A 27,342-nucleotide genomic window follows, 5' to 3' on the forward strand; every position below is an offset into this window, starting at 1 on the left:
GGCCTAAGAATGCCAACTGGTACCATCAAAGATATAGAAGAAGGGTACAAGTACTTGGGGATTGTGCAAAGCAACATCAACCACGAAGCCGAGGTACGTCACAAAGCCATTACCGAATACAAGAAACGCCTTGGGCAGATCTTATGGAGCCAGCTCAATGCCAAGAACCAAGTCATGGCAATAAATACCTACGCACTGCCAGTAATAAGATATCCAGCAGGCATAATAAAGTGGACTGAGGAAACCATCAAAGAAACAGATACAGCAACTCGTAAACTGCTGATCATGCATGGAGCACTCCACCCAAAATCTGATACTACTAGATTGTTTCTTTATAGGAAAGATGGCGGTAGGGAACTCAAAAGTGTACAGAAGACAGTGAAAGAGGAGGAGCAAAGCATCACAGCATATGCAGCCTCCATGGCCATCTCAGATAAGTTGCTAGCTGAATTTCAATCGGCTGCTCTTACAACGGTCCTACGCCCTGATGATGAGGAAATTGACTGGCACACAAAACCTCTTCATGGTGCTTACCACCAACAAATATCTAAGGTTGGCGATCTTCACCAGACATATATGTGGCTGAACAAAGGAAACCTAACGGCCAATACAGAGTCACTAATCATGGCAGCCCAGGAGCAAGTGCTCCCAACAAGGCAACTCCAAACGAAATTCTATCACACTAGAGACGATCCTAGATGCAGACTGTGCAAAGATGCACCTGAGACCATCCAACACATCATCAGTGGATGCAAGCAGCTAGCAGGGAACACATACACTGAGCGACATAATCATGTCGCAGGTGTTGTGTATAGAAGTCTATGTGATGAGTATGGCCTTGATAAACCACAACACTGGTGGGAAGCTCCTGGTAAGGTGAATAAAAATGACCGTGGTAAGATCCTCTGGGACTTCTACATTCGAACTGACAAGCATGTCCTAGCAAACCAACCAGATATAGTGGTGGTAGACAAGGAGAACAAGAGGGCTACTATAATAGATATAGCAGTAACCAACGACTACAATATAGCCAGCAAAGAAAAAGAAAAGGTAGAAAAATATCTCCCTCTTGAAGAACAACTGTAATCCCAGTAGTCATTGGGGCACTGGGCGCAATAACACTGGCGCATAAAATGTGGCTTGCCCAAATACCAACAACAATCAACTCAGGTGAGTTGCAGAAAAGTGCACTATTGGGAACAGCTAAGATCTTGAGGCGAGTGCTCAAACTCCCAGGTCTCTGGTAGGAGACCCGAGTTAGAGCAGAATTTACCACCCATATGGGGTAACCGGGATGAGGAAACCATTTTTTATATATCTATATATGTATATATATGTACATATATATGTACATATATATATACATATATATATATATACATATATATATGTACATATATATATAAAATTGTTTCCTCACCCCGGATACCCCGTATGGGTGGTAAATTCTGCTCTAACTCAGGTCTCCTACCAGAGACCTGGGAGTTTGAGCACTCGCCTCAAGATCTTAACTGTTCCCAATAGCGCACTTTTCTGCAACTCACCTGAGTTGATTGTTGTTGGTATTTGGGCAAGCCACATTTTATGCGCCGGTGTTGTTGCGCCCAGTGCCCCAATGACTACTGGGATTACAGTTGTTCTTACATTCCAGCATTTTTCAATCTCTTCTCCAAGAGGGAGATATTTCTTTACCTTTTCTTTTTCTTTGCTGGCTATATTGTAGTCATTGGGTACTGCTATATCTATTATAGTAGCTCTCTTGTTCTCCTTGTCTACCACCACTATATCTGGTTGGTTTGCTAGGACATGCTTGTCAGTTCGAATGTAGAAGTCCCAGAGGATCTTAGCGCAGTCATTTTCATTCACCTTACCAGGAGCTTCCCACCAGTGTTGTGGTTTATTAAGGCCATACTCATCACATAGACTTCTATACACAACACCTGCGACATGATTATGTCGCTCAGTGTATGCGTTTCCAGCTAGCTGTTTGCATCCACTGATGATGTGTTGGATGGTCTCAGGTGCATCTTTGCACAGTCTGCATCTAGGATCATCTCTAGTGTGATATATATATATATATATATATATATATATGTACTACTCATCTGTAAGGACAACTACTCATTTGTAAGGATTACTACTCATTTGTAAGGACTACTACTCTCTGTAAGGACTACTACTCATTTGTAAGGACTACTACTCATCTGTAAGGACTACTACTCATCTGTAAGGACTACTACTCATTTGTAAGGACTACTACTCATCTGTAAGGGCAACTACTCATTTGTAAGGACTACTACACATCTGTAAGGGCAACTACTAATCTTTATATATGCATATATATATATGTATATTTATGTATGTATATGTATGTATATGCATGTATATATACATATATATGTATTTTTGTGTATATATATGTATGTATATGTATACATATGTATTTCTATGTATATATGTATATATATGTATACATATAAACATATATATACATATAAATATACATATATACATATATATACATATATATATACATACATATAAATGTATATACATACATGTACATATATATAAATACATACATATACATACATGTATATATACATATATATACATATATATACATATATATATACATATATAAATATACATAAATATACACATATATATACACATACACATATATACACATACACATATATACATAAAGTGGATGCTGCACAATTAGTTATTGAGTGCTCAATGACGAATCAGAGCTCAATTATAAAATAAGTAAAAGTACAACTTCACTTTATAAGTCAAACATTTTATTACTAATAGTTTCAGTTTATTACTAATATTATCCGCGTCCTACAATAAGTGGTACAATAAGCATCACATTCTTCAGATAACCCCATCATCAGTTTATCCAACTCTGTATAACAACATATTACTGGTGTATGAGATTCATTTTAGAGATTTTATCTAAAGAGTGTACCACTTGAAACTCTTAGTAAAAAAATGTTTAACTTATAAAGTGAAGTTCCACTTTTACATAATTTTTACATATATATATATGTATATAAAATGTGATGTGACTGCCAGGACGTTTTCAGATTAAAATTGGCAAAACTCGATTGCTGTTGAAATACTCAGAAGAAAAGACATCTTTTTTTTAGTGTTTTAACCAAGATCAAGTTTGTCGATTTTTCTTCAAGTTTATCCAAAGGTTAGCTCACTTTTCTTTGTTTTCGTAGGGCCATCGCCTTTGGATGTTATATATATATATACTAGCTGTGACACCCGGCGTTGCCCGTGTAATAGAAGAGTATTTGGACAGAAAATTGATTTGTATTTAACATATAACAACATTTGCCATTATAACTTTCAAAGTACATATCATGAGAGAAGTGTGCCGTGTAGTTGAAATAAATCAAGGGAAAAATGAAAACAACTGTAAAGGTTTTAAAACTTTGTCAAACAACTGTACCTTTCAAGCTAGTAGCCTGGCATATTGTCAATGGAAAACTCCACTAAGCTAGTTAATAAGATTAGGCTTCCAACGACGGTAATAATAGCTACAGCCGGATTTCCGACGAACACCCAACACTCGCACTTTGAGAAATATATATATATATAGATATATATAAATCTATATACATGTATATATATATAGATATGTATATATATATATACATGTATACTAGCTGTGCCACCCAGCGTTGCCCGTGTAATAGAAGAGTATTTGGACAGAAAATTGATTTGTATTTAACATATAACAACATTTGCCATTCTAACTTTCAAACTACATATCATGAGAAGTTTTTTGTCTTATAAACAATGAGAAGTAGTGAGAGTTTTGCTATTAGCCAGTTTAATAATGTGAGCGAACAGCTTCTCGTGATGTTATGCTATGACCCGCATCATACGCAAAGCAGTTAGGTATTGCTCTGATATAATGACTTATATTGGCTGGATAGCAATTCGACTTCCGTAGTCTAGTGGTCAAGGTATCAGACTGGTGTACAGCTTGGTCCAAGATCGAATCCTCCTCGGTACGAAATATTTATACCAAGATTTTAAGATATATAGCTGGATTTTGGACGAACACACAGACGGACTTTGCGAAGTATATAGATATATAATATAAATATACATATATTAGTGATAAAGAAGCAAAGTTATGGTTTTACATAATAGATGAGATAACAAATGTCAAAATTGACGACTAACCACACTTTACTAATAATTTTTTTTATGCAATATGATTAATATTGCATAAAAGTCGATCAACACAATCGTCAGGTACGTGTGTTTACTAAAAAAGTGGCTCTATAACTAAGACAGTTCGTGATGCTAAATGTCATTAATTAATACGATACGGTAAGAAGAGATAATTCGCTGCGAAAAGATGTGTTTTGAAAATATATTAGCTGGAGTGTCTACAGGTGGTTAAGATCTCGTTATGGTGGTAAAGGGTGGACAACTCCAGCGTATGTAAAATGTAACACTTCTCACAAATACAAATTTGGCATTTTTTTTACTGATGTTAGAATAAACCCTAACTTTGTTTAACATTTTACGTTTGATGTTAGTTGTTTTGTTGTTAACTCTAAGGAACCAGACACATTTTCTCAGTTCAGTGCTGTTTATTTTTGCAAAAAAAAAGAAATATATAGAAGACTTGTGTGCACAAGTTAGTACATTTCTAGTCGAGTCACAGCTATGGAACCACTAAATAGGACAAGCTCATATTTCTAGTGACCTGTATGAGTGGCATAGTTCTGTCCTTACAGATGAGTAGTAGTCCTTACAGAAAGTAGTAGTCCTTACAGAGAGTAGTAGTCCTTACAGATGAGTAGTAGTCCTTACAAATGAGCAGTTGCCCTTACAGATGAGTAGTAGTCCTTACAGATGAGTAGAAGTCCTTACAGATGAGTAGTAGTCCTTACAAATGAGTAGTAGTCCTTACAGAGAGTAGTAGTCCTTACAGATGAGTAGTAGTCCTTACAGATGAGTAGTAGTCCTTACAGATGAGTAGTAGTCCTTACAAATGAGTAGTAGTCCTTACAGATGAGTAGTAGCCCTTACAGAGAGTAGTAGTACTTACAGATGAGTAGTAGTCCTTACAGATGAGTAGTAGTACTTACAGATGAGTAGTAGTCTTTACAGATGAGTAGTAGTCCTTACAGATGAGTAGTAGTCCTTACAAAGAGTAGTGGTCCTTACAGATGAATATTAGTCCTTACAGATGAGTAGTAGTCCTTACAAATGAGCAGTAGTCCTTACAAATGAGTAGTAGACCTTACAAATGAGTAGTAGTCCTTACAGATGAGTAGTAGTCCTTACAGAGAATAGTAGTCCTTACAGAGAGTAGTAGTCCTTACAGAGAGTAGTAGTCCTTACAGAGAGTAGTAGTCCTTACAGATGAGTAGTAGTCCTTACAGACGAGTAGTAGTCCTTACAGATGAGTAGTAATCCTTACAGAGAATAGTAGTCCTTACAGAGAGTAGTAGTCCTTACAGAGAGTAGTAGTCCTTACAGAGAGTAGTAGTTCTTACAGAGCGTAGTAGTCCTTACAGAGAGTAGTAGTAGTCCTTACAGATGTTTATTAGTATATAGATGTATAAATACAAACTATAATATAAGTCAAAAGCATACATAGCTTGTTGCAAATTAAAAGGCTTCTACTGTAAAGTTAAAAAAACATTTAATCAAAAGTATAGAGACTTTTTTATTACTTGAGATTGGTTTGTTGTTTTATGTGATGTGACTGCCAGGACGTTTTCAGATTAAAATTGGCAAAACTCGATCGCTGTTGAAATGCTCAGAAGAAAAGACATCTTTTTTTTGAGTGCTTTAACCAAGATCAAGCTTGCCGATTTTTCTTCAAGTTTATTCGAAGGTTAGCTCACTTTTCCTTGCTTTCGTAAAGCCATCGCCTTTGGATGTTTGGCAAAATTTGATTTTTTGCAAACCTTTAGAAAAGTCGTTAAAAAAAATATTTCGCTGATGATGGTGATAATGACGTCTAAGAACTACTAAAAGTTGAGGTTTATGGCTTGGAATAAGGTGATATTCCAACAACTGTCGCAGTAGCTGTTGGGCAAAAAACTGTTTGAGTTAGCCAAGTTGAGGTCGAATTATCTAAAGCAATTTATCATTACATAGGAACGGACCAAACAAATCCGTTCGAGTTAACCAAATGTTCGAGCTATCCGAGGGCGAGTTATTTGAGTTTGACTATATCTGCAAAACTATCGTGTTATATTATTTTTGATTATTCGATAACAATATATAGGTTTCGGATGTTTTGATACGCTAAAAATAGGCAACATATTCATATTGAGAAAACAACTACAGACTATCGCAGTTGACTATCGAGCTATCGTGCAACCCTACACGCACCACTCCTGACTCTCTGATTCTGTCAAACTAACAGTGATCCAAAACTTTCTTCTCACATGACACAGTCAGCCTTGTGAGTCACGCTGATGCAAGTGCTTTGAAAACAATAGTACAAGGCAAATTGTAGATACTTCAATTACTGGCAGCGAGGAACTGGGTGATTGCTGGAGTTGTTTTTACGTTTGATTGCGCTCACAGTAGATAAAAACACAGCATACAAGTTTGGAACTAAAGTCACTAGAGATCATACAATAAGATCAGAACGGACAGCGAACAATGTACATATTTTATTACCTCACTGGGAAAACTCAACTTACAGATTGTTCCTGGAAAATTATCTGGTTGGCCAATGCCCGAGTGCTTTTGCCTATCTTGTGAAACACTTAGGTAAGCAACCCAAAACTTTAAATAAAGATTTAATTTGATTAATAGGAAATGAGGAAACAATTTAGCTAAAATCTAGTGAATAACAGACGACCACCTACCGAGCATACTTGTTCAAGATTTGTCTACTTCTATCTTGAGCTTCTTTCCGATCTACTCCTGTTCCATCCAAAAGTTCTTCAGCCATTTTTCGATTCTGCCAAGCTGTTTTCTTTTTGAGGGGGTGGCCGAGAGGGTTGAGGTCACGGGTTGCGGGTCCCTTTGTCAGGCGCTTACGTTTAAACTTCTCAAGGGACATGTCGAGAGGGTTCATGCAGATACCATCATGCATAGAAAGGAAGAGGGGTATGTATACAAGATAGTCCAGAAAAGAGACCTGTAGGTGTAGAAATACACTCAAAAACACATATAGCGTTAAGATGAACTTTACATGTATCTAATTGTATAGTTAACACAGTCTCTTCTGAACATATATCTAATTGTATAGTTAACACAGTCTCTTCTGAACATATATCTGTTTGTACAGTTCACACAGTCTCTTCTGAACATATATCTAATTGTACAGTTAACACAGTCTCTCCTGAACATATATATAATTTTACAATTAACACAGTTTCTTCTGAACATACATCTAATTGTATAGTTAACACAGTCTCTTCTGAACATATATCTTATTGTACAGTTAACACAGTCTCTTCTGAACCTATATCTAATTGTACAGTTAACACAGTCTCTCCTGAACATATATCTAGTTGTACAATTAACAAAGTTTTTTCTGAACATATATCTAATTGTATAGTTAACACAGTCTCAATTCAATGAGTAACATTTAATTTCACAAAAAATATAACAGAATATGAATCATTTTAAAAGAGCTAAACTTGATCACAATGCTGCACTTTTGGGGTTTTAGCAAAAATAAGCACAGCGGGAGTATTATAATTTAATTTATATGTAAGTATACATTATCAGTGACATAGCATACAATATCAGTGACATAGTATGCATTATCAGTGACATAGTATACATTATCGGTGACATAGTATACATTATCGGTGACATAGTATACATTATCGGTGACATAGTATACATTATCAGTGACATAGTATGCATTATCGGTGACATAGTATACATTATCGGTGACATAGTATACATTATCGGTGACATAGTATACATTATCAGTGACATGGTCTACATTATCAGTGACATAGTATACATTATCGGTGACATAGTATACATTATCAGTGACATAGTATACATTATCAGTGACATAGTATGCATTATCAGTGACATAGTATACATTATCGGTGACATAGTATACATTATCGGTGACATAGTATACATTATCGGTGACATGGTATACCTTATCAGTGACATAGTATGCATTATCGGTGACATAGTATACATTATCGGTGACATAGTATACATTATCGGTGACATGGTATACATTATCAGTGACATAGTATGCATTATCGGTGACATAGTATACATTATCGGTGACATAGTATACATTATCGGTGACATAGTACACATTATCGGTGACATAGTCTACATTATCGGTGACATAGTATACATTATCAGTGACATAGTATGCATTATCAGTGACATAGTATACATTATCAGTGACATAGTATGCATTATCGGTGACATAGTATACATTATCGGTGACATAGTATACATTATCGGTGACATAGTATACATTATCGGTGACATAGTATACATTATCGGTGACATAGTATACATTATCGGTGACATAGTATACATTATCGGTGACATAGTATACATTATCAGTGACTTAGTATACATTATCAGTGACATAGTATACATTATCAGTGAAGAAGTATACATTATCATTGACGTAGTATACATTATCAGTGACATGGTATACATTATCAGTGACGTAGTATACATTATCAGTGACATGGTATATATGTGTGACTCGGCTGAATCATGTAAACATTGTACAATAATCATTAGACTTGTTCTATCTTGCCGATAAGACAACTAAAAGATAAGACAACTACAGTATAAAATAGACAATTATGAAGCATGATTAACCCATCTAAAAAGTGTTTAAGCTCTGCAGCATAATTAAAGCTCATTAAAAGGAAAGGCACAAAATAATGTCAAACGGCTAATAGATGTTTAATAGTCAGAGGAGCCACAACGTGACATGTTTAATAGACAGAGGACCCACAATGTGGCATGTTTAATAGACAGAGGACCCACAACGTGACATGTTTAATAGACAGAGGACCCACAACGTGACATGTTTAATAGACAGAGGACCCACAATGTGACATGTTTAATAGTCAGAACACCCACAACGTCAGCCACAACGTGACATGTAAGGTATAAAACCATATCAAGGGTGACTTTCATGAAATCCTTGGAAGACACTAGGACAATGACCAACAGTTGTTTATTAAGTAAATATTTCTCAAAAGTATAAACTTTCAAAAAATACATTTGTGCAAACAACAATTTATCAGTAAAATTGTCTAGAAAGGCAGCGGTGATTTATATGAAGAAAGCAAAAACCTTTGCGGGTGTTTAAATTTCATGAAATCATGCCAGCAATAATATACTGAAAGTTCTACACACTGATGGTAACAAAATTCAACCAATAGTTAAGGAAGTGATTTAAATGAATATGCCAACAGTTGCTACCTGTAATGCAGTTTACTCAATTTGTATGGGTTATGGAGGGCAAGCAACCTCCTAAAGAAGTTTACAGTCTAAAACCAATGATATACCGCCCCACAAGAAAAGGCGACGGGCATCATGTGGGCAGGGCTTAATGATCGAGCTCTGTTGGGATGAACCCGAACACCGCATCCGAACAAACAAATATTCTGAATAAAGCCCTTTGTAAATTTACAAATATTATGAACATTAGTGGTTATTTTACTGATCTGTTGTTTTCATTTTGTTGTCAAATAAGTATAGTATCCCAATATTGTCACTGTAATGATCAGTCAGTTGCCATTCACAAGCATTCGTGATATTAATAGTCGCAATCGTGAAATAGCCTAAATTCGGTTTTATATTTAGATTTTGAGTATGAAAACTGCACTCCACAACTTTGCCTGCTGTCCCATATTATTGGCCAGGTAAAACAATGTGACAACGATGAAAGACTTTGTCATTTTATATTAAGGGTGGAAAAATATTAATCAAAAACTAGGGGAAAAAGGCTGTTGTCCAGGTGATTTTGGGTAAATTATATTTAATTTTAAGCATATACTACGACACCTACCGATTTCAAAATTAGTAAAAGTAGATAATTTGAAATGTTTTATTTTCCATAGATCCATTTTTTCTAGTTAGGCGTTACCCCTACATTGTAGAAATTCAAGGTTTGCTATTGTGAACGATGGGGCCCACTGACTAAGTGAGCTAATGGCAAGATAATAATGAGTCGTGTTTTCCAAAACCTAACAAGGCAACGCGAACGCCCCGTGAGAATTGTGTTAACTTTGAAACCCAGGCTAACACAATATTAACATAGCACGATCATTAAACCCCGCCCATGTGATAGCCGTCGCCTATTCTTGGGGGGCTGTATATCATTGCTAAAACTAAACCGAGGTTAAACACAAACCAAGGTAAAAATCTAGCAGCACTTCACAGATACTGACCTCATGCCAGGTGTTAGGGCGGAGTTGTGTCATAACATAGTCCTGTTGCTGCCAGGAAAGGCCCCCAGCTATAAGCTCTATCATCAGAGCCTCACACTTTATATAGTTAGGATCTCTATCACCGTTGTTGTTACAATAGAAGATCTCTTTGTATAATTCAAGTTTTCTTTCAATGTCAGCGAGGTCAGATATATCAAGGAGCTCCTTGCAGTGGCTACTGCAGATAGAAGATACCATGTTAACAGATGTTATACCATGTTAACCCTTAACCTGTTACATACATGAGTTGAAGTACTTTCTCTGTGTAAAAGATTCAATGCTTTACAAAAATGGATAAAAAATAATCATAAATTCTATACATGAGAATATGTCAGAGTGCGAACTAGGCACAACACACAGGAGAGGGGCAAACTTGCTAAAATTCAATCAATGATCACCTTAGCATATGACTCGTCCAACATATGAGTAAAATAAGACTGAATATTCAACTCTACACACTGAATAATTTTCAACATACAACCTTTGAAGTTTCTTGAATCAATACAATTTCGCGAGTGACAGTGAAAATTTGAAAGTCAAGAACAAACTGCAAACAATATATAACATATAAAAATAATATAATAAGGGAACTACTAGCTTACAGCTCAGTTAGTTCAAGTTAGATAAACAGAAGATTTAAAACCATAAAATGAGTGAAAGCAACGCAGCTTCACAAATGAACAACTTACTCCATTTTGGTGATACGCTCGCCAAGGGCAGCAGCGACTCCAAACATGCGAAAAGACATGTTATCATGAGGACTAACTTCTAGAATCTTCATTACATAATCTATCTGTTTCTCTTTCATACCCGAAATACTGGCTATGCCTTCCAGAGCTGTTCTTGCTTCCTGTAATACATCATACCATTTCACCAACAGTATGTTGCTATACAACTGTCAAAATGACACTGTAACCATTGGTACATCTCTATACAACTGTCAACATGACACTGTAACTATCAGTACATCACTATACAACTGTCAACATGACACTGTAACTATTAGTTTGTCACTATACAACTATCAACATGACACTGTAACTATCAGTATGTCACTATACAACTGTCAAAATGACACTGTAACTATCAGTATGTCACTATACAACTGTCAACATGACACTGTAACTATCAGTATGTCACTATACAACTGTCAAAATGACACTGTAACTATCAGTATGTCACTATACAACTGTCAACATGACACTGTAACTATTAGTATGTCACTACACAACTATCAAGAGAAGATGAGAACATCTGTCAAGTATTCACGCAGACAAGAACGTAGACAATAATTCACCGTAGCCAGAGAGAGATCTGATAGTTTACCGAGTAATGTATTATGCCTGTCTTTCTAGAATCTTCCACAACAAATGCTCTGGCATAGCCATCAACAACTTTCTGATCAACCAGTCTGTATACGGAGAGGTAGTCTATGCCCCCTTCTCTCTCCACCTCTAGCGGTTGAGATATCAAGGCTGAGTCATCCACCAACTTTTTCATGTAACCAAGGAGTTCATTTCCTCCTTTACGCATCAAGATGTTCACCCGGCGCCTGCCAGGTTGCACTGCAGCAGGACAAGCATTTCAAATTTACGGCACTGGTTTTAATACTCCACATATGTACCTATATTCCATGTGACTTCAGATGTAGGTCTCATAAACTTACACATTTATTAACACTGTAGCTAAAATAGCCTGTAGATTGGAACAAACAACCTACAAAAGTTAAACTCACATGAGTACTTACTACCTAAGAAACAACTAGCATTATTTTGGTCAAAACATATGTTGAAATGTTCACAAGCAGACTTACACTTATGCGCATGACTTACAGTTAACGTTACATATAACAGTGCCTTAGGGATGTAAATATGGGTCAAAAACTCACAAGTAGATGTATCAAGATCACTTTCTCCTGCTAAATCATCTGTATTGACATCACTTCCAAAGTCTTCTAATGCCTTCAAACCGACCTGTACAAGAAACACACAAGATATTTAGCAAGCAGCAATATGTTTTGGTTAACAACTAAAAAGGTGCCAAAGGATGAGAATCGCTAAATTTTTAATTAAAGCTTAACAACTTTCCCAAGTATCTTACATATTTAATTCAACGGAGAACTTGAGCTAAAATAGTAGTGAGCAGTACAGTTGGTATTCACTAACAGTTAGGGTATGACATCACTAGCGGTGAAGGTATGACATCACTAGCGGTGAGGGTATGACATCACTAGCGGTGAGGGTATGACATCACTAGCGGTTAGGGTATGACATCACTAGCGGTGAGGGTATGACATCACTAGCGGTTAGGGTATGACATCACTAGCAGTTAGGGTATGACATCACTAGCAGTTAGGGTATGACATCACTAGCGGTGAGGGTATGACATCACTAGCGGTGAGGGTATGACATCACTAGCGGTTAGGGTATGACATCACTAGCGGTTAGGGTATGACATCTTTCAACATCTAAGCAAACTTCTATGGACAAATTAAACAGAACTTTCAGCTTAGATTATAAATTATACTTAAAGTTGAAAGTTAGATTTCATAGTCACATTCTGCAACTGTGAAGGTACATCTACATAAAATATCTTTCTCATTTAGTAACATGACTAATATCCGTGTAATCTCTGCCCGTCACAAATATGGTATCCTAATCTCTGCCCATCACAAATATGGTATCCTAATCTATGCCTATAACAAATATGGTATCCCGCAGCAAAAATGCGTACCTATCAAAAGCTTAGTTCATTGGTAACTCTGGCTGTACTTTGTTGGATGAGGGGCAGACATGAAAGACAGCGATGGACTATCAATGTTATAGAGCAAAATTGATGCTTAGATGAAAATAGAGTGCAGTGTTTTTTACCTTCTGACCTCCATCCATTATGCGTAGGTCACCACCAAACTGAGCCTTGAGGGCTCTAGCCAGGTTTTGCTTAGACAATGTTGGATCGATTCCAAGAGCCCGCAAATCCGCTTCTGTTAGCTTTGTAATATCTATCTTCTTCTTTCCTGCTCTCAGTCTAATCCTTCCATCTTTATCCTAAAATACTTCAGCTCATAAATTGCAAATTTTAAAAACATATTTGAAATTTTGAATTGTTATTTTGTTATGCAGTCACGTTTTCTATAATTAACTTAAAACAAAAGGTCGTCAGATAAAAGATGATATTGCTGCTAGCAAAACTTCAGATAGAAGAAATTTATTTTTTCATTAAAAGAAAGAGATAAAATTAAAATATACACGTAGAGGCTGAGTTACAAGTAGAACTGCCTATATATACCCGTAGAGACTGAGTTACAAGTAGAACTGTCTATACATGTATATACACGTAGAGGCTGAGTTACAAGTAGAACTGTCTATATATACACGTAGAGGCTGAGTTACAAGTAGAACTGTCTACATATACACGTAGAGGCTGAGTTACAAGTAGAACTGTCTACATATACACGTAGAGGCTGAGTTACAAGTAGAACTGTTTACATATACATGTAGAGGCTGAATTACAAGTAGAATTGTCTAATCCACCAACCATGAAGCTATAAACTTTAAACAGAATCGCGTCTACTCAGCAGTTTTAATAAGATGTGCAGAGGAAGCCAACATTCAAATGATGAAAGACAAAACAGGAAATAAATCAGAAACGATAACACTGGACCCGTTATACTAAAGACGTGTGGCTACATGCATAAGGCCTTCAGTAATGGCCGGCATTGATCTCTTGTATCAGATGATAACACGCGAGTGAAAATGCTACCTCTAATCCTACCTTTTCAAAATAATTGCCATCGTCATTGTCAAACTTGTCTCTTGTAATGTGTTTCTTAGTCTTCAGTCCTTCTTTGGTTTTCTGTTTTCCAACGACGTTACCAGCTGCATCATACTCATACTCATATTCAGAACCTGAGGCTCCGTCATGGTACTTTTTTTTCTTCTTTTTGATTCGACCCTTCTCATCATACTCCTAAACACAGCACAACAGACTTGTCATACCTCTAGATACAACACAACAGACTCATCATACTCCTGGATACAACACAACAGACTTGTCATACTCCTAGACACAACATAACAGACTCATCATACTCCTAGACACAACACAACAGACTCATCATACTCCTAGACACAGCACAACAGACCCGTCATACTCCTAGACACAACACAACAGACTCGTCATACTCCTAGACACAACACAACAGACTCATCATACTCCTAGATACAACACAACAGACTCATCATACTCCTAGACACAACACAACAGACTCCTCATACTCCTAGACACAACACAACAGACTCATCATACTCCTAGACACAACAGACTCGTCATACTCCTAAACACAACAGACTCGTCATACTCCTAGACACAACACAACAGACTCATCATACTCCTAGACACAACACAACAGACTCCTCATACTCGTAGACACAACACAACAGACTCATCATACTCCTAAACACAACAGACTCGTCATACTTCTAGACACAACACAACAAACTCATCATACTCCTAGACACAACACATCAGACTCACCATACTCCTAGACACAACACAACAGACTCATACTCCTAGACACAACACAACAGACTCCTCATACTCCTAGACACAACACAACAGACTCATCATACTCCTAGACACAACAAAACAGACTTGTCATATCCCTAGATACAACACAACAGACTCATCATACTCCTAGATACAATACAACAGACTTGTCATACTCCTAAACACAACACAACAGAATCATCATAGTCCTAGACACAACACAACAGATTCCTCATACTCCTAGATACAACACAACAGACTCGCCATACTCCTAGACACAACACAACAGACTCCTCATACTCCTAGACACAACACAACAGACTCATCATACTCTTAGATACAATACAACAGACTCCTCATACTCCTAGACACAACACAACAGACTCGTCATACTCTTAGATACAACACAACAGATTCGTCATAGTCCTAGACACAACACAATGGACTGGTCATACTCTTAGATACAAAACAACAGACTCGTCATACTCCTAACTAGAAATTCCACTGTCATACCAAAGTGATATTGGAAAAAATAAAGGGTACTGATGGTTGAGAAATGCAATATTAACAGTCAAATGGCACTGCAGTGCAATAGGATAACTGCAATGGTAGCTGTAATGTACAGGGTGTGGGTGTTATTATATACAACAAACAGCAATAATGAAAGGAAAGATTATATGTGTATATATCTCTCCCTGCAATAGGAGAAATGCAATATTGGCCAATATTAGAAGTAAAATGCACTGATATTACTAGAATAACCAACATTATTAATATAGTAATAATATAAAACCAATGCATAATTTTGTTTACATTTCAAAACGTCATAGCTAACAATATCAAGAAGTGATATTTATATAGATTTTTAGAAAAATCTATTTAAAAAAGTGTTTGGTCATGACAAACAGCAATAATGAAAGGAAAAGATTATATGTTTATATTTCTCTCCCTGCAAAAGGAGAAATGCAATATTAGAAGTAAAATACACTGATATTATTAGAATAACTAATATTATTAATATAGTAATAGAAAACCAATGAAAAATTTTGTTTGCATTTAAAAATGTCATAGCTAACAATATCAACAAGTATCAAAAAAAATATTCAAACTTAGTAATAGTAATACAGTAATAATAGAAAACCAATGCACAATTTTGTTTACAATTCAAAACGTCATAGCTAACAATATCAAGAAGTATCAAGAAGAATATCCAAACTTATAATTAAATATCGTAATCTCATAAACATCGATAGAAAAAAAATCATCGTCATTTCCTTTACTTACACTGCATTGGACATCAGTTAGAAAAACAACGTACTCAAATGTGTCTGAAATGTCAGTTAATTTGAAATCGGCAAAAATGAACTGATTTCAGTACTCCTACATTAATTACAAAAACCGTCGACAATGCCACCGACTGGTGAAATGTGCACGTTATTTTTTCGCAAAATGCGCACGATTTAATCGTTCTATTCTTTGTCGCCCGATGTTTCAATTTCCGGTCTTAACTTTTATTAAACCAAGCTTTTCAAGCGTTTTGTGACGATTTTCATCCAAATAAATCTGTCTATTTGTGTATAATTCGATCAGATGGGTAATTTTTTAGAGAATTTCGATAATTTACAAAGACTTGGTAATATATTTAAATAGTCCTATATGTGTTTTGTATCGTTATTGTAAATTTAACTAATCTACAAAACGATGGTTAAATTTGTTGATGAAATTTTCATACGAGGAATTGTCTCATTGTTGATGAATAATTTTCATAAGTTGTGTGCACATGCATTTATCATAAAAACTCCCAAACTTCGCATCCGCTCATTAGGTCGTGGGAACACAACACAACAGACTTGTCGTACTTCTAGACTCAACAAAAAAGACTCATCATACTCCTAGACAAAACACAACAGACTTGTCATACTCTTAGATACAACACAACAGACTCCTCGTACTCCTAGACACAACACAACAGACTCGTCATACTCCTAGACACAACACAACAGACTCCTCATACTCCTAGACACAACACAACAGACTCATCATACTCCTAGGCACAACAAAACAGACTCCTCATACTCCTATACACAACACAACAGACTCCTCATACTCCTAGACACAACACAACAGACTCCTCATACTCCTAGACACAACACAACAGACTCATCATACTCCTAGGCACAACAAAACAGACTCCTAATACTCCTATACACAACACAACAGACTCCTCATACTCCTAGACACAACAAAACAGACTCCACATACTCGTAGACACAACCCATCAGACTCGTCATATTCTTGGACACAACACAACAGACTCCTCATACTCCTAGACACAACACAACAGACTCATCATAGTCCTAGACACAACACAACAGATTCATCATACTCCTAGACACAACACATCAGACTCCTCATACTCCTAGACACAACACATCAGACTCATCATACTCCTAGACACAACACAACAGACTCGTCATACTCCTAGACACAACAAAACAGATTCCTCATACTCCTAGACACAACACAACAGACTCATCATAGTCCTAGACACAACACAACAGACTTGTCATACTCCTAGGCACAACACAACAGACTCATCATCCTCCTAGACACAACACAACAGACTCGTCGTACCCCTAGACACAACACAACAGACTTTTCATACCCCTAGACACAGCACAACAGACTGATCATACTTCTAGACACAACACATCAGACTCGTCATACTCCTAGACACAACACATCAGACTCGTCATAGTCCTAGACACAACACAACGGACTCGTCATACTCTTAGATACAAGACAACAGACTCGTCATACCCCTAGACACAACACAACAGACTTGTAATACTCCTAGATACAGCACAACAGACTTGTCATACTCCTAGATACAACACAACAGACTTGTCATACTCTTGATACATATTGACAAAATTGGTATTCTAAAGTGAGCACTAACTGGGTATTATGTGTCATCCTTCCAGTACTATTGACAATGTTGGTGTTCTAAAGCGAGCACTAACTGGGTATTATGTGTCATCCTTCCGGTACTATTGACAAATTTGGTATTCTAAAGCGAGCACTAACTGGGTATTATGTGTCATCCTTCAGGTATCATTGACAAAGTTGGTATTCTAAAGCAAGCACCAACTGGGTATTATGTGTCATCCTTCCGGTATTATTGACAAAGGACATTAAATCAATGCACTTTAAATCGACAATATGAAGCTATTCAAATAAAAATCCCAATGTTTGTTGATAATAAAAGAGGACATGTATCCCATTATTTGGTCTAATTTTAGAACCATGTAAAGCTTGATATTGGGAGATGATTGTTTGTGAATGAACCAATGTAGCTGAGACCAATCAGACAATACAATATTGTTGACCTAATATTAAATACATTTGGAACGACCATTCAGACAATACAATATTGTTGACCTAATATTAAATACATTTGGAACGACCAATCAGACGGTACAATATTGTTGACCTAATGTCAAATACATATGAAAGTCAGAAGACATTAGATTGTACTTCATAACTTTCCTTTTACGAGTCTTTGAAATTAATTAAACATAAGAAAAGCAGAATGCTAGGCTAAGCAACCAGCTTCTAGATTTTTCCCATACTCCTAGAAACAACACAACAGACTTGTAATACTCCTAGATACAACACAACAGACTTGTCATACTCCTATATACAACACAACAGACTTGTCATACTTCTAGTTACAACACAACAGACTTGTCATACTAATAGACACAACAGACTTTAGTATTCACAACATATTGATGCATGGTCACAACAAAGTGTCATAAGATCAAAGAGATAAAATATGACAGCATTTGCATCCAAAATTGGGGTGGTCATGACTGACATGATTCTACGTTCACATAAGGTGTCAGAGTATGGTCAGGTGTCAGAGTATGGTTAGGTGCCAGAGTATGGTTAGGTGCCAGAGTATGGTCAGGTGTCAGAGTATGGTCAGGTGCCAGAGTATGGTTAAGTGCCAGAGTATGGTTAGGTGCCAGAGTATGGTCAGGTGTCAGAGTATGGTCAGGTGTCAGAGTATGGTCAGGTCTCAGCATATGGTCAGGTGCCAGAGTATGGTCAGGTGTCAGAGTATGGTCAGGTGTCATAAATATTAGCTGAGTCTATAGGGCTTTTGGCAACATCCTATTAAAATACCTTTTTAATGTTGGTTTTTTAATTGTTTAGTTACCGTATAGCACCAAATAATTAATTATATTTTATGAGCGCGATGCAATACAAGAACCTTTTAGAGAAAGAAATGACTGAGCAATATAAAGCGAATACTAAAAGGAAGACAACTCTCGATACAACCCTACTCATCACAAAACTCAAGAACTGAATACAACGACAGAACTCAATAATTGAGAAAGGTTGGAATGGAAAGACTTACTATTTCATATTCAAAGTCACTTTCAACCACCTCATCCACACCTTTTCGCATCCTCTTCTTTTTCTTTCCATCCGCACCAATGAATGACTCACCTAGAGAAACCATAAACTCCCACATAACATACATGAATCATTGCATAACAGTGCTTATCGTGTGCAACGTGTCATCCTTCCACTATTATTGGCAAAGTTGGTATTCTAAAGCAAGCACTAACTGGGTATTATGTGTCATCCTTCCAGTATTATTGACAAAGTTGGTATTCTAAAGCAAGCACTAACTGGGTATTATGTGTCATCCTTCAGGTATTATTGACAAAGTTGGTATTCTAAAGCGAGCACTAACTGGGTATTATGTGTCATCCTTCAGGTATTATTGACAAAGTTGGTATTCTAAAGCGAGCACTAACTGGGTATTATGTGTCATCCTTCAGGTATTATTGACAAAGTTGGTATTCTAAAGCGAGCACTAACTGGGTATTATGTGTCATCCTTCCAGTATTATTGACAAAGTTGGTATTCTAAAGCAAGCACTAACTGGGTATTATGTGTCATCCTTCCAGTATTATTGACAAAGTTGGTATTCTAAAGCGTGCACTAACTGGGTATTATGTGTCATCCTTCCAGTATTATTGACAAAGTTGGTATTCTAAAGCAAGCACTAACTGGGTATTATGTGTCATCCTTCCAGTATTATTGACAAAGTTGGTATTCTAAAGCAAGCACTAACTGGGTATTATGTGTCATCCTTCCAGTATTATTGACAAAGTTGGTATTCTAAAGCGTGCACTAACTGGGTATTATGTGTCATCCTTCCAGTACTATTGACAAAGTTGGTATTCTAAAGCAAGCACTAACTGGGTATTATGTGTCATCCTTCCGGTACTATTGACAAAGTTGGTATTCTAAAGCGAGCACTAACTGGGTATTATGTGTCATCCTTCCGGTACTATTGACAAAGTTGGTATTCTAAAGCGTGCACTAACTGGGTATTATGTGTCATCCTTCAGGTATCATTGACAAAGTTGGTATTCTAAAGCAAGCACTAACTGGGTATTATGTGTCATCCTTCCGGTATTATTGACAAAGTTGGTATTCTAAAGCGTGCACTAACTGGGTATTATGTGTCATCCTTCAGGTATCATTGACAAAGTTGGTATTCTAAAGCAAGCACTAACTGGGTATTATGTGTCATCCTTCCGGTATTATTGACAAAGTTGGTATTCTAAAGCAAGCACTAACTGGGTATTATGTGTCATCCTTCCAGTACTATTGACAAAGTTGGTATTCTAAAGCGTGCACTAACTGGGTATTATGTGTCATCCTTCAGGTACTATTGACAAAGTTGGTATTCTAAAGCGAGCACTAACTGGGTATTATGTGTCATCCTTCAGGTATTATTGACAAAGTTGGTATTCTAAAGCAAGCACTAACTGGGTATTATGTGTCATCCTTCCGGTACTATTGACAAAGTTGGTATTCTAAAGCGAGCACTAACTGGGTATTATGTGTCATACTTCCGGTACTATTGACAAAGTTGGTATTCTAAAGCGAGCACTAACTGGGTATTATGTGTCATACTTCAGGTATGATTGACAAAGTTGGTATTCTAAAGCGTGCACTAACTGGGTATTATGTGTCATACTTCAGGTATGATTGACAAAGTTGGTATTCTAAAGCGTGCACTAACTGGGTATTATGTGTCATACTTCAGGTATGATTGACAAAGTTGGTATTCTAAAGCGTGCACTAACTGGGTATTATGTGTCATCCTTCCAGTACTATTGACAAAGTTGGTATTCTAAAGTGAGCACTAACTGGGTATTATGTGTCATACTTCAGGTATGATTGACAAAGTTGGTATTCTAAAGCAAGCACTAACTGGGTATTATGTGTCATACTTCAGGTATGATTGACAAAGTTGGTGTTCTAAAGCAAGCACTAACTGGGTATTATGTGTCATCCTTCCAGTATTATTGACAAAGTTGGTATTCTAAAGCAAGCACTAACTGGGTATTATGTGTCATACTTCAGGTATGATTGACAAAGTTGGTGTTCTAAAGCAAGCACTAACTGGGTATTATGTGTCATCCTTCCAGTATTATTGACAAAGTTGGTATTCTAAAGCGAGCACTAACTGGGTATTATGTGTCATCCTTCAGGTATTATTGACCAAGTTGGTATTCTAAAGCAAGCACTAACTGGGTATTATGTGTCATCCTTCCAGTATTATTGACAAAGTTGGTATTCTAAAGCAAGCACTAACTGGGTATTATGTGTCATCCTTCCAGTATTATTGACAAAGTTGGTATTCTAAAGCGAGCACTAACTGGGTATTATGTGTCATCCTTCCGGTACTATTGACAAAGTTGGTATTCTAAAGCGTGCACTAACTGGGTATTATGTGTCATCCTTCCAGTATTATTGACAAAGTTGGTATTCTAAAGCAAGCACTAACTGGGTATTATGTGTCATCCTTCAGGTATTATTGACAAAGTTGGTATTCTAAAGCAAGCACTAACTGGGTATTATGTGTCATCCTTCCAGTACTATTGACAAAGTTGGTATTCTAAAGCGAGCACTAACTGGGTATTATGTGTCATCCTTCCAGTATTATTGACAAAGTTGGTATTCTAAAGCAAGCACTAACTGGGTATTATGTGTCATCCTTCCGGTACTATTGACAAAGTTGGTATTCTAAAGTGAGCACTAACTGGGTATTATGTGTCATCCTTCCAGTATTATTGACAAAGTTGGTATTCTAAAGCAAGCACTAACTGGGTATTATGTGTCATCCTTCCGGTACTATTGACAAAGTTGGTATTCTAAAGCGAGCACTAACTGGGTATTATGTGTCATCCTTCCGGTACTATTGACAAAATTGGTATTCTAAAGTGAGCACTAACTGGGTATTATGTGTCATCCTTCCAGTATTATTGACAAAGTTGGTATTCTAAAGCAAGCACTAACTGGGTATTATGTGTCATCCTTCCAGTATTATTGACAAAGTTGGTATTCTAAAGCGAGCACTAACTGGGTATTATGTGTCATCCTTCCAGTATTATTGACAAAATTGGTATTCTAAAGTGAGCACTAACTGGGTATTATGTGTCATCCTTCCAGTATTATTGACAAAGTTGGTATTCTAAAGCAAGCACTAACTGGGTATTATGTGTCATCCTTCCGGTACTATTGACAAAGTTGGTATTCTAAAGCGAGCACTAACTGGGTATTATGTGTCATCCTTCCGGTACTATTGACAAAGTTGGTATTCTAAAGCGTGCACTAACTGGGTATTATGTGTCATCCTTCAGGTACTATTGACAAATTTGGTATTCTAAAGCGAGCACTAACTGGGTATTATGTGTCATACTTCAGGTATGATTGACAAAGTTGGTGTTCTAAAGCAAGCACTAACTGGGTATTATGTGTCATCCTTCCAGTACTATTGACAAAGTTGGTATTCTAAAGCAAGCACTAACTGGGTATTATGTGTCATACTTCAGGTATGATTGACAAAGTTGGTATTCTAAAGCGTGCACTAACTGGGTATTATGTGTCATCCTTCCGGTACTATTGACAAAGTTGGTATTCTAAAGCAAGCACTAACTGGGTATTATGTGTCATACTTCAGGTATGATTGACAAAGTTGGTATTCTAAAGCAAGCACTAACTGGGTATTATGTGTCATACTTCAGGTATGATTGACAAAGTTGGTGTTCTAAAGCAAGCACTAACTGGGTATTATGTGTCATCCTTCCAGTACTATTGACAAAGTTGGTATTCTAAAGCAAGCACTAACTGGGTATTATGTGTCATACTTCAGGTATGATTGACAAAGTTGGTATTCTAAAGCGTGCACTAACTGGGTATTATGTGTCATCCTTCCAGTATTATTGACAAAGTTGGTATTCTAAAGCGTGCACTAACTGGGTATTATGTGTCATCCTTCCAGTATTATTGACAAAGTTGGTATTCTAAAGCAAGCACTAACTGGGTATTATGTGTCATACTTCCGGTACTATTGACAAAGTTGGTATTCTAAAGCGTGCACTAACTGGGTATTATGTGTCATCCTTCCAGTATTATTGACAAAGTTGGTATTCTAAAGCGTGCACTAACTGGGTATTATGTGTCATCCTTCCAGTATTATTGACAAAGTTGGTATTCTAAAGCAAGCACTAACTGGGTATTATGTGTCATACTTCCGGTACTATTGACAAAGTTGGTATTCTAAAGCAAGCACTAACTGGGTATTATGTGTCATCCTTCAGGTATTATTGACAAAGTTGGTATTCTAAAGCGAGCACTAACTGGGTATTATGTGTCATACTTCAGGTACTATTGACAAAGTTGGTATTCTAAAGCAAGCACTAACTGGGTATTATGTGTCATCCTTCCAGTATTATTGACAAAGTTGGTATTCTAAAGCGAGCACTAACTGGGTATTATGTGTCATCCTTCAGGTATTATTGACAAAGTTGGTATTCTAAAGCGAGCACTAACTGGGTATTATGTGTCATCCTTCAGGTATTATTGACAAAGTTGGTATTCTAAAGCAAGCACTAACTGGGTATTATGTGTCATACTTCCGGTACTATTGACAAAGTTGGTATTCTAAAGCGAGCACTAACTGGGTATTATGTGTCATACTTCAGGTATTATTGACAAAGTTGGTATTCTAAAGCGTGCACTAACTGGGTATTATGTGTCATCCTTCAGGTATCATTGACAAAGTTGGTATTCTAAAGCGAGCACTAACTGGGTATTATGTGTCATCCTTCAGGTATCATTGACAAAGGACATTCAACCAATGCACTTTAAATCGACAATATGAAACTATTCAAATGAAAGTCCCAATGTTTGTTGATAATAGAAGAGGACATGTCTCCCATCACTTGGTCTAATTTTAGAACCATGTAAAGCTTGATATTGAGAGATGATTGTTTGTGAATGAACCAATGTAGCTGAGACCAATCAGACAATACAATATTGTTGACCTAATATTAAATACATTTGGAACGACCAATCAGACAATACAATATTGTTGACCTAATATTAAATACATTTGGAACGACCAATCAGACGGTACAATATTGTTGACCTAATGTAAAATACATATGAAAGTCAGAAGACATTAGATTGTACTTCATAACTTTCCTTTCACGAGTCTTTGAAATTAATTAAACATAAGAAAAGCAGAATGCTAGGAATAAGAAAAGCAGAATGCTAGGCTAAAGGCGTGGTCACACGAGCACCGAACCGACGTAGGATCGGTTCGGAGGCTGGTTCGGTTCATGGCACATGTCACACGGCCACCGAAGTAACTTCGCTTCCTAGATACCATACGTATAGAGACAGGACACGGTTTCATTAGTAGTTGTTATGTATTTGAGTTAAATATTTCTATTGTAAACAAAAAAACTTTGAGGAACAATTATAAATTATAATTACACAGCAGATTTATCAGAAGATCGTTCGGCTGCTCAAAGTAAATCACTCGATACAAATATTTTGCTAACCCTTCCCATCAAAATAATTATATTTTTTTTATTAACATATGAATGTTTTTCTATGCTGAGTACATAACAAACAAAAACAGTCTTTATCATAGTACTTTGGTTTTACATAAATAAATCAGTCAACGATAGTTCATCAGGATGAATATGACACATTGAAGTAAACGCTCGTAGCCAGATGAACAACACTCTTGTACAAGGTGGTGGCCCTGAAAAGGGCCCTTTGGGAGAAAATCAGCTCGGAACGATAGGCTATAGTCCGAGTCGATCACGAGGGTTAGGTCAGATCGCGAAGACTACTCGCTTTGGAGGAGCATTCTGTGCGGTAGAGCGCCGTGGTTGCGGCTGATGTGTGTTAGAACTAGTTTACGGTATTTATGGGTAATAAGCGGGCGTATCGGAGAGAGGACTTGTAAAGCGGAGGTAATAGACACTCGTTTTGTTTGTTTTGCGCTAACTTTTGTGGTAAGATTTGACTGGATCTTATCGTTTTGCTGTCTTATCCATGTGTGTAACCAATTACAGTCAGTGAAATTGACCTATATTATTTTAACCAATTATCTTAGTTTTTGCCATTTTTGTGTGTATATAAGAACATGCAATCGTGTTGTTAGAGCGGTCTGCTCGTGTTGTGCTTTGTGCTGATATTTGTGAATAAACTCTTACACTTTCTCAAAGTGTGTTAATTGATTCATAGCAGACTATCTAGTAGGGAGCACTAGCTTTATTTGTTCTGTTTTCTCCTCATAAGCCGTGGCTTAAGACTGCGTTTCATAGCTGCAGCCACACAAGGCTTTGAGGGACGACAGACAGATTTGGCGAGTCTGTAACGCTGTGCGTAGGCATGTGGTATTAGACAGTGAACCACAGCTGCATCCACGCTAATGCACCACCTCAGCCAGACAAGTGTCCTGCCAACTAATAGGAACTAGACGTTTAATGATAGTTGGATAATTTCACGCCTGAAGCCGGGTAACCCTAACTTCCAAAAGTTTTGTTCAGTGAGTTACAGTGTTGGGTATACCGGTAACCAGGTTACGAGGCCAGTATTCGGTCTGATCCTACGAGGCCAGTATTCGGTCTGATCCTACGAGGCCAGTATTCGGTCTGATCCTACGAGGCCAGTATTCGGTCTGATCCTACGAGGCCAGTATTCGGTCTGATCCTACGAGGCCAGTATTCGGTCTGATCCTACGAGGCCAGTATTCGGTCTGATCCTACGAGGCCAGTATTCGGTCTGATCCTACGAGGCCAGTCTTCGGTCTAATCCTACGAGGCCAGTATTCGGTCTGATTCTACGGGCCTGTGTTCGGTCCAAATTCGTCAGGGCCAGTCTTCGGTCCAGCTTAGTCAGACTTAGGGTAGCTCCCGTATAATCTCGACGGTCGAGTGTGGCATCATTAGCGAGAACTACTTTAACATTACTTATATTCTACACGAAAGAAAATCACAACCATTCCCCTACATTTATGCAAAACTTAAGTGCAACATCTTACATTTATGCAACCCAATCACAAGTCCGGGTGAACCTTGTCGTAAATTGCTTCATGTTGTTTATTTAACGAAATAAAAGTATCGTCCCATTTCTTTTTTAACTTTACTCACACGCACGTAAGAAGAAATGTGACGCGTGCTCGCTAGAATTCTAGAATTTTAACCAGCCAATAAGAGCAAGGGTTCGGCACGAAATTTCGAGCAGTACCGAAATAGTTCGTTTCGGCCAGAAATATCCTTAGCCGAACTTTTTAGAGCTGAAAACGACGTCGTTTTGCGTCATTTAGTTCGGTTCGGTGCCCGTGTGACCACGGCTTAAGCAACCAGCTTCTAGATTTTTCACATTGTTAACTTTAAAAAAGCAGGTTAAAAATTACTATATACTTACCTTACCTTATATATACTTACCTTATATATACTTACCTTACCTTATATATACTTACCTTACCTTATATATACTTACCTTACCTTATATATACTTACCTTACCTTATATATACTTACCTTACCTTATATATACTTACCTTACCTTATATATACTTACCTTACCTTATATATACATACCTCCATCACTATATATCTACCTTACCTTATATATACTTACCTTACCTTATATATACAGTGCCGTCAGAAATTATGAGACCACCTCACATTTTAAGAGACAATTGGTGGTAGCAATGATTTACTGACTTAGTTTTACAAAAAATTATCATAAACCATATACCATTAGATGCGGAATTTTCTACTGATTAATATGAAGCAAATTTCCATCACATAACAATCCATACTTATTTTTTATCTCAATCGAAAGGCATATGCAACTGATATGAATAAAAAAACGAAAATTTGCTTATCTATTTCTATTGAATTTTCAGCTCGTTCAGCTTTTGATATTTCTGAAATATAATT

General features: G+C 36.9%; 1 protein-coding gene across 1 annotated transcript in view; it reads right to left on the reverse strand.

Moving 5' to 3' along the window:
- LOC137387174 (uncharacterized) overlaps positions 1-27,342 on the reverse strand; it is a 97,804-nt gene that overhangs the window by 10,321 nt on the left and 60,141 nt on the right. Inside the window, exons 18-25 of the mRNA XM_068073500.1 lie at positions 19,426-19,517; positions 14,226-14,420; positions 13,322-13,498; positions 12,340-12,424; positions 11,778-12,016; positions 11,141-11,301; positions 10,413-10,629; positions 6,873-7,147 (exon numbers count right to left, since the gene is read on the reverse strand). Of these exons, the coding sequence (XP_067929601.1) occupies positions 6,873-7,147; positions 10,413-10,629; positions 11,141-11,301; positions 11,778-12,016; positions 12,340-12,424; positions 13,322-13,498; positions 14,226-14,420; positions 19,426-19,517 (1,441 nt within the window). The remainder of the gene's footprint in view (positions 1-6,872; positions 7,148-10,412; positions 10,630-11,140; positions 11,302-11,777; positions 12,017-12,339; positions 12,425-13,321; positions 13,499-14,225; positions 14,421-19,425; positions 19,518-27,342) is intronic.

The sequence above is a fragment of the Watersipora subatra genome, chromosome 2, assembly GCF_963576615.1.
Source record: "Watersipora subatra chromosome 2, tzWatSuba1.1, whole genome shotgun sequence".
Taxonomy (NCBI): Eukaryota; Metazoa; Bryozoa; class Gymnolaemata; order Cheilostomatida; family Watersiporidae; genus Watersipora; species Watersipora subatra.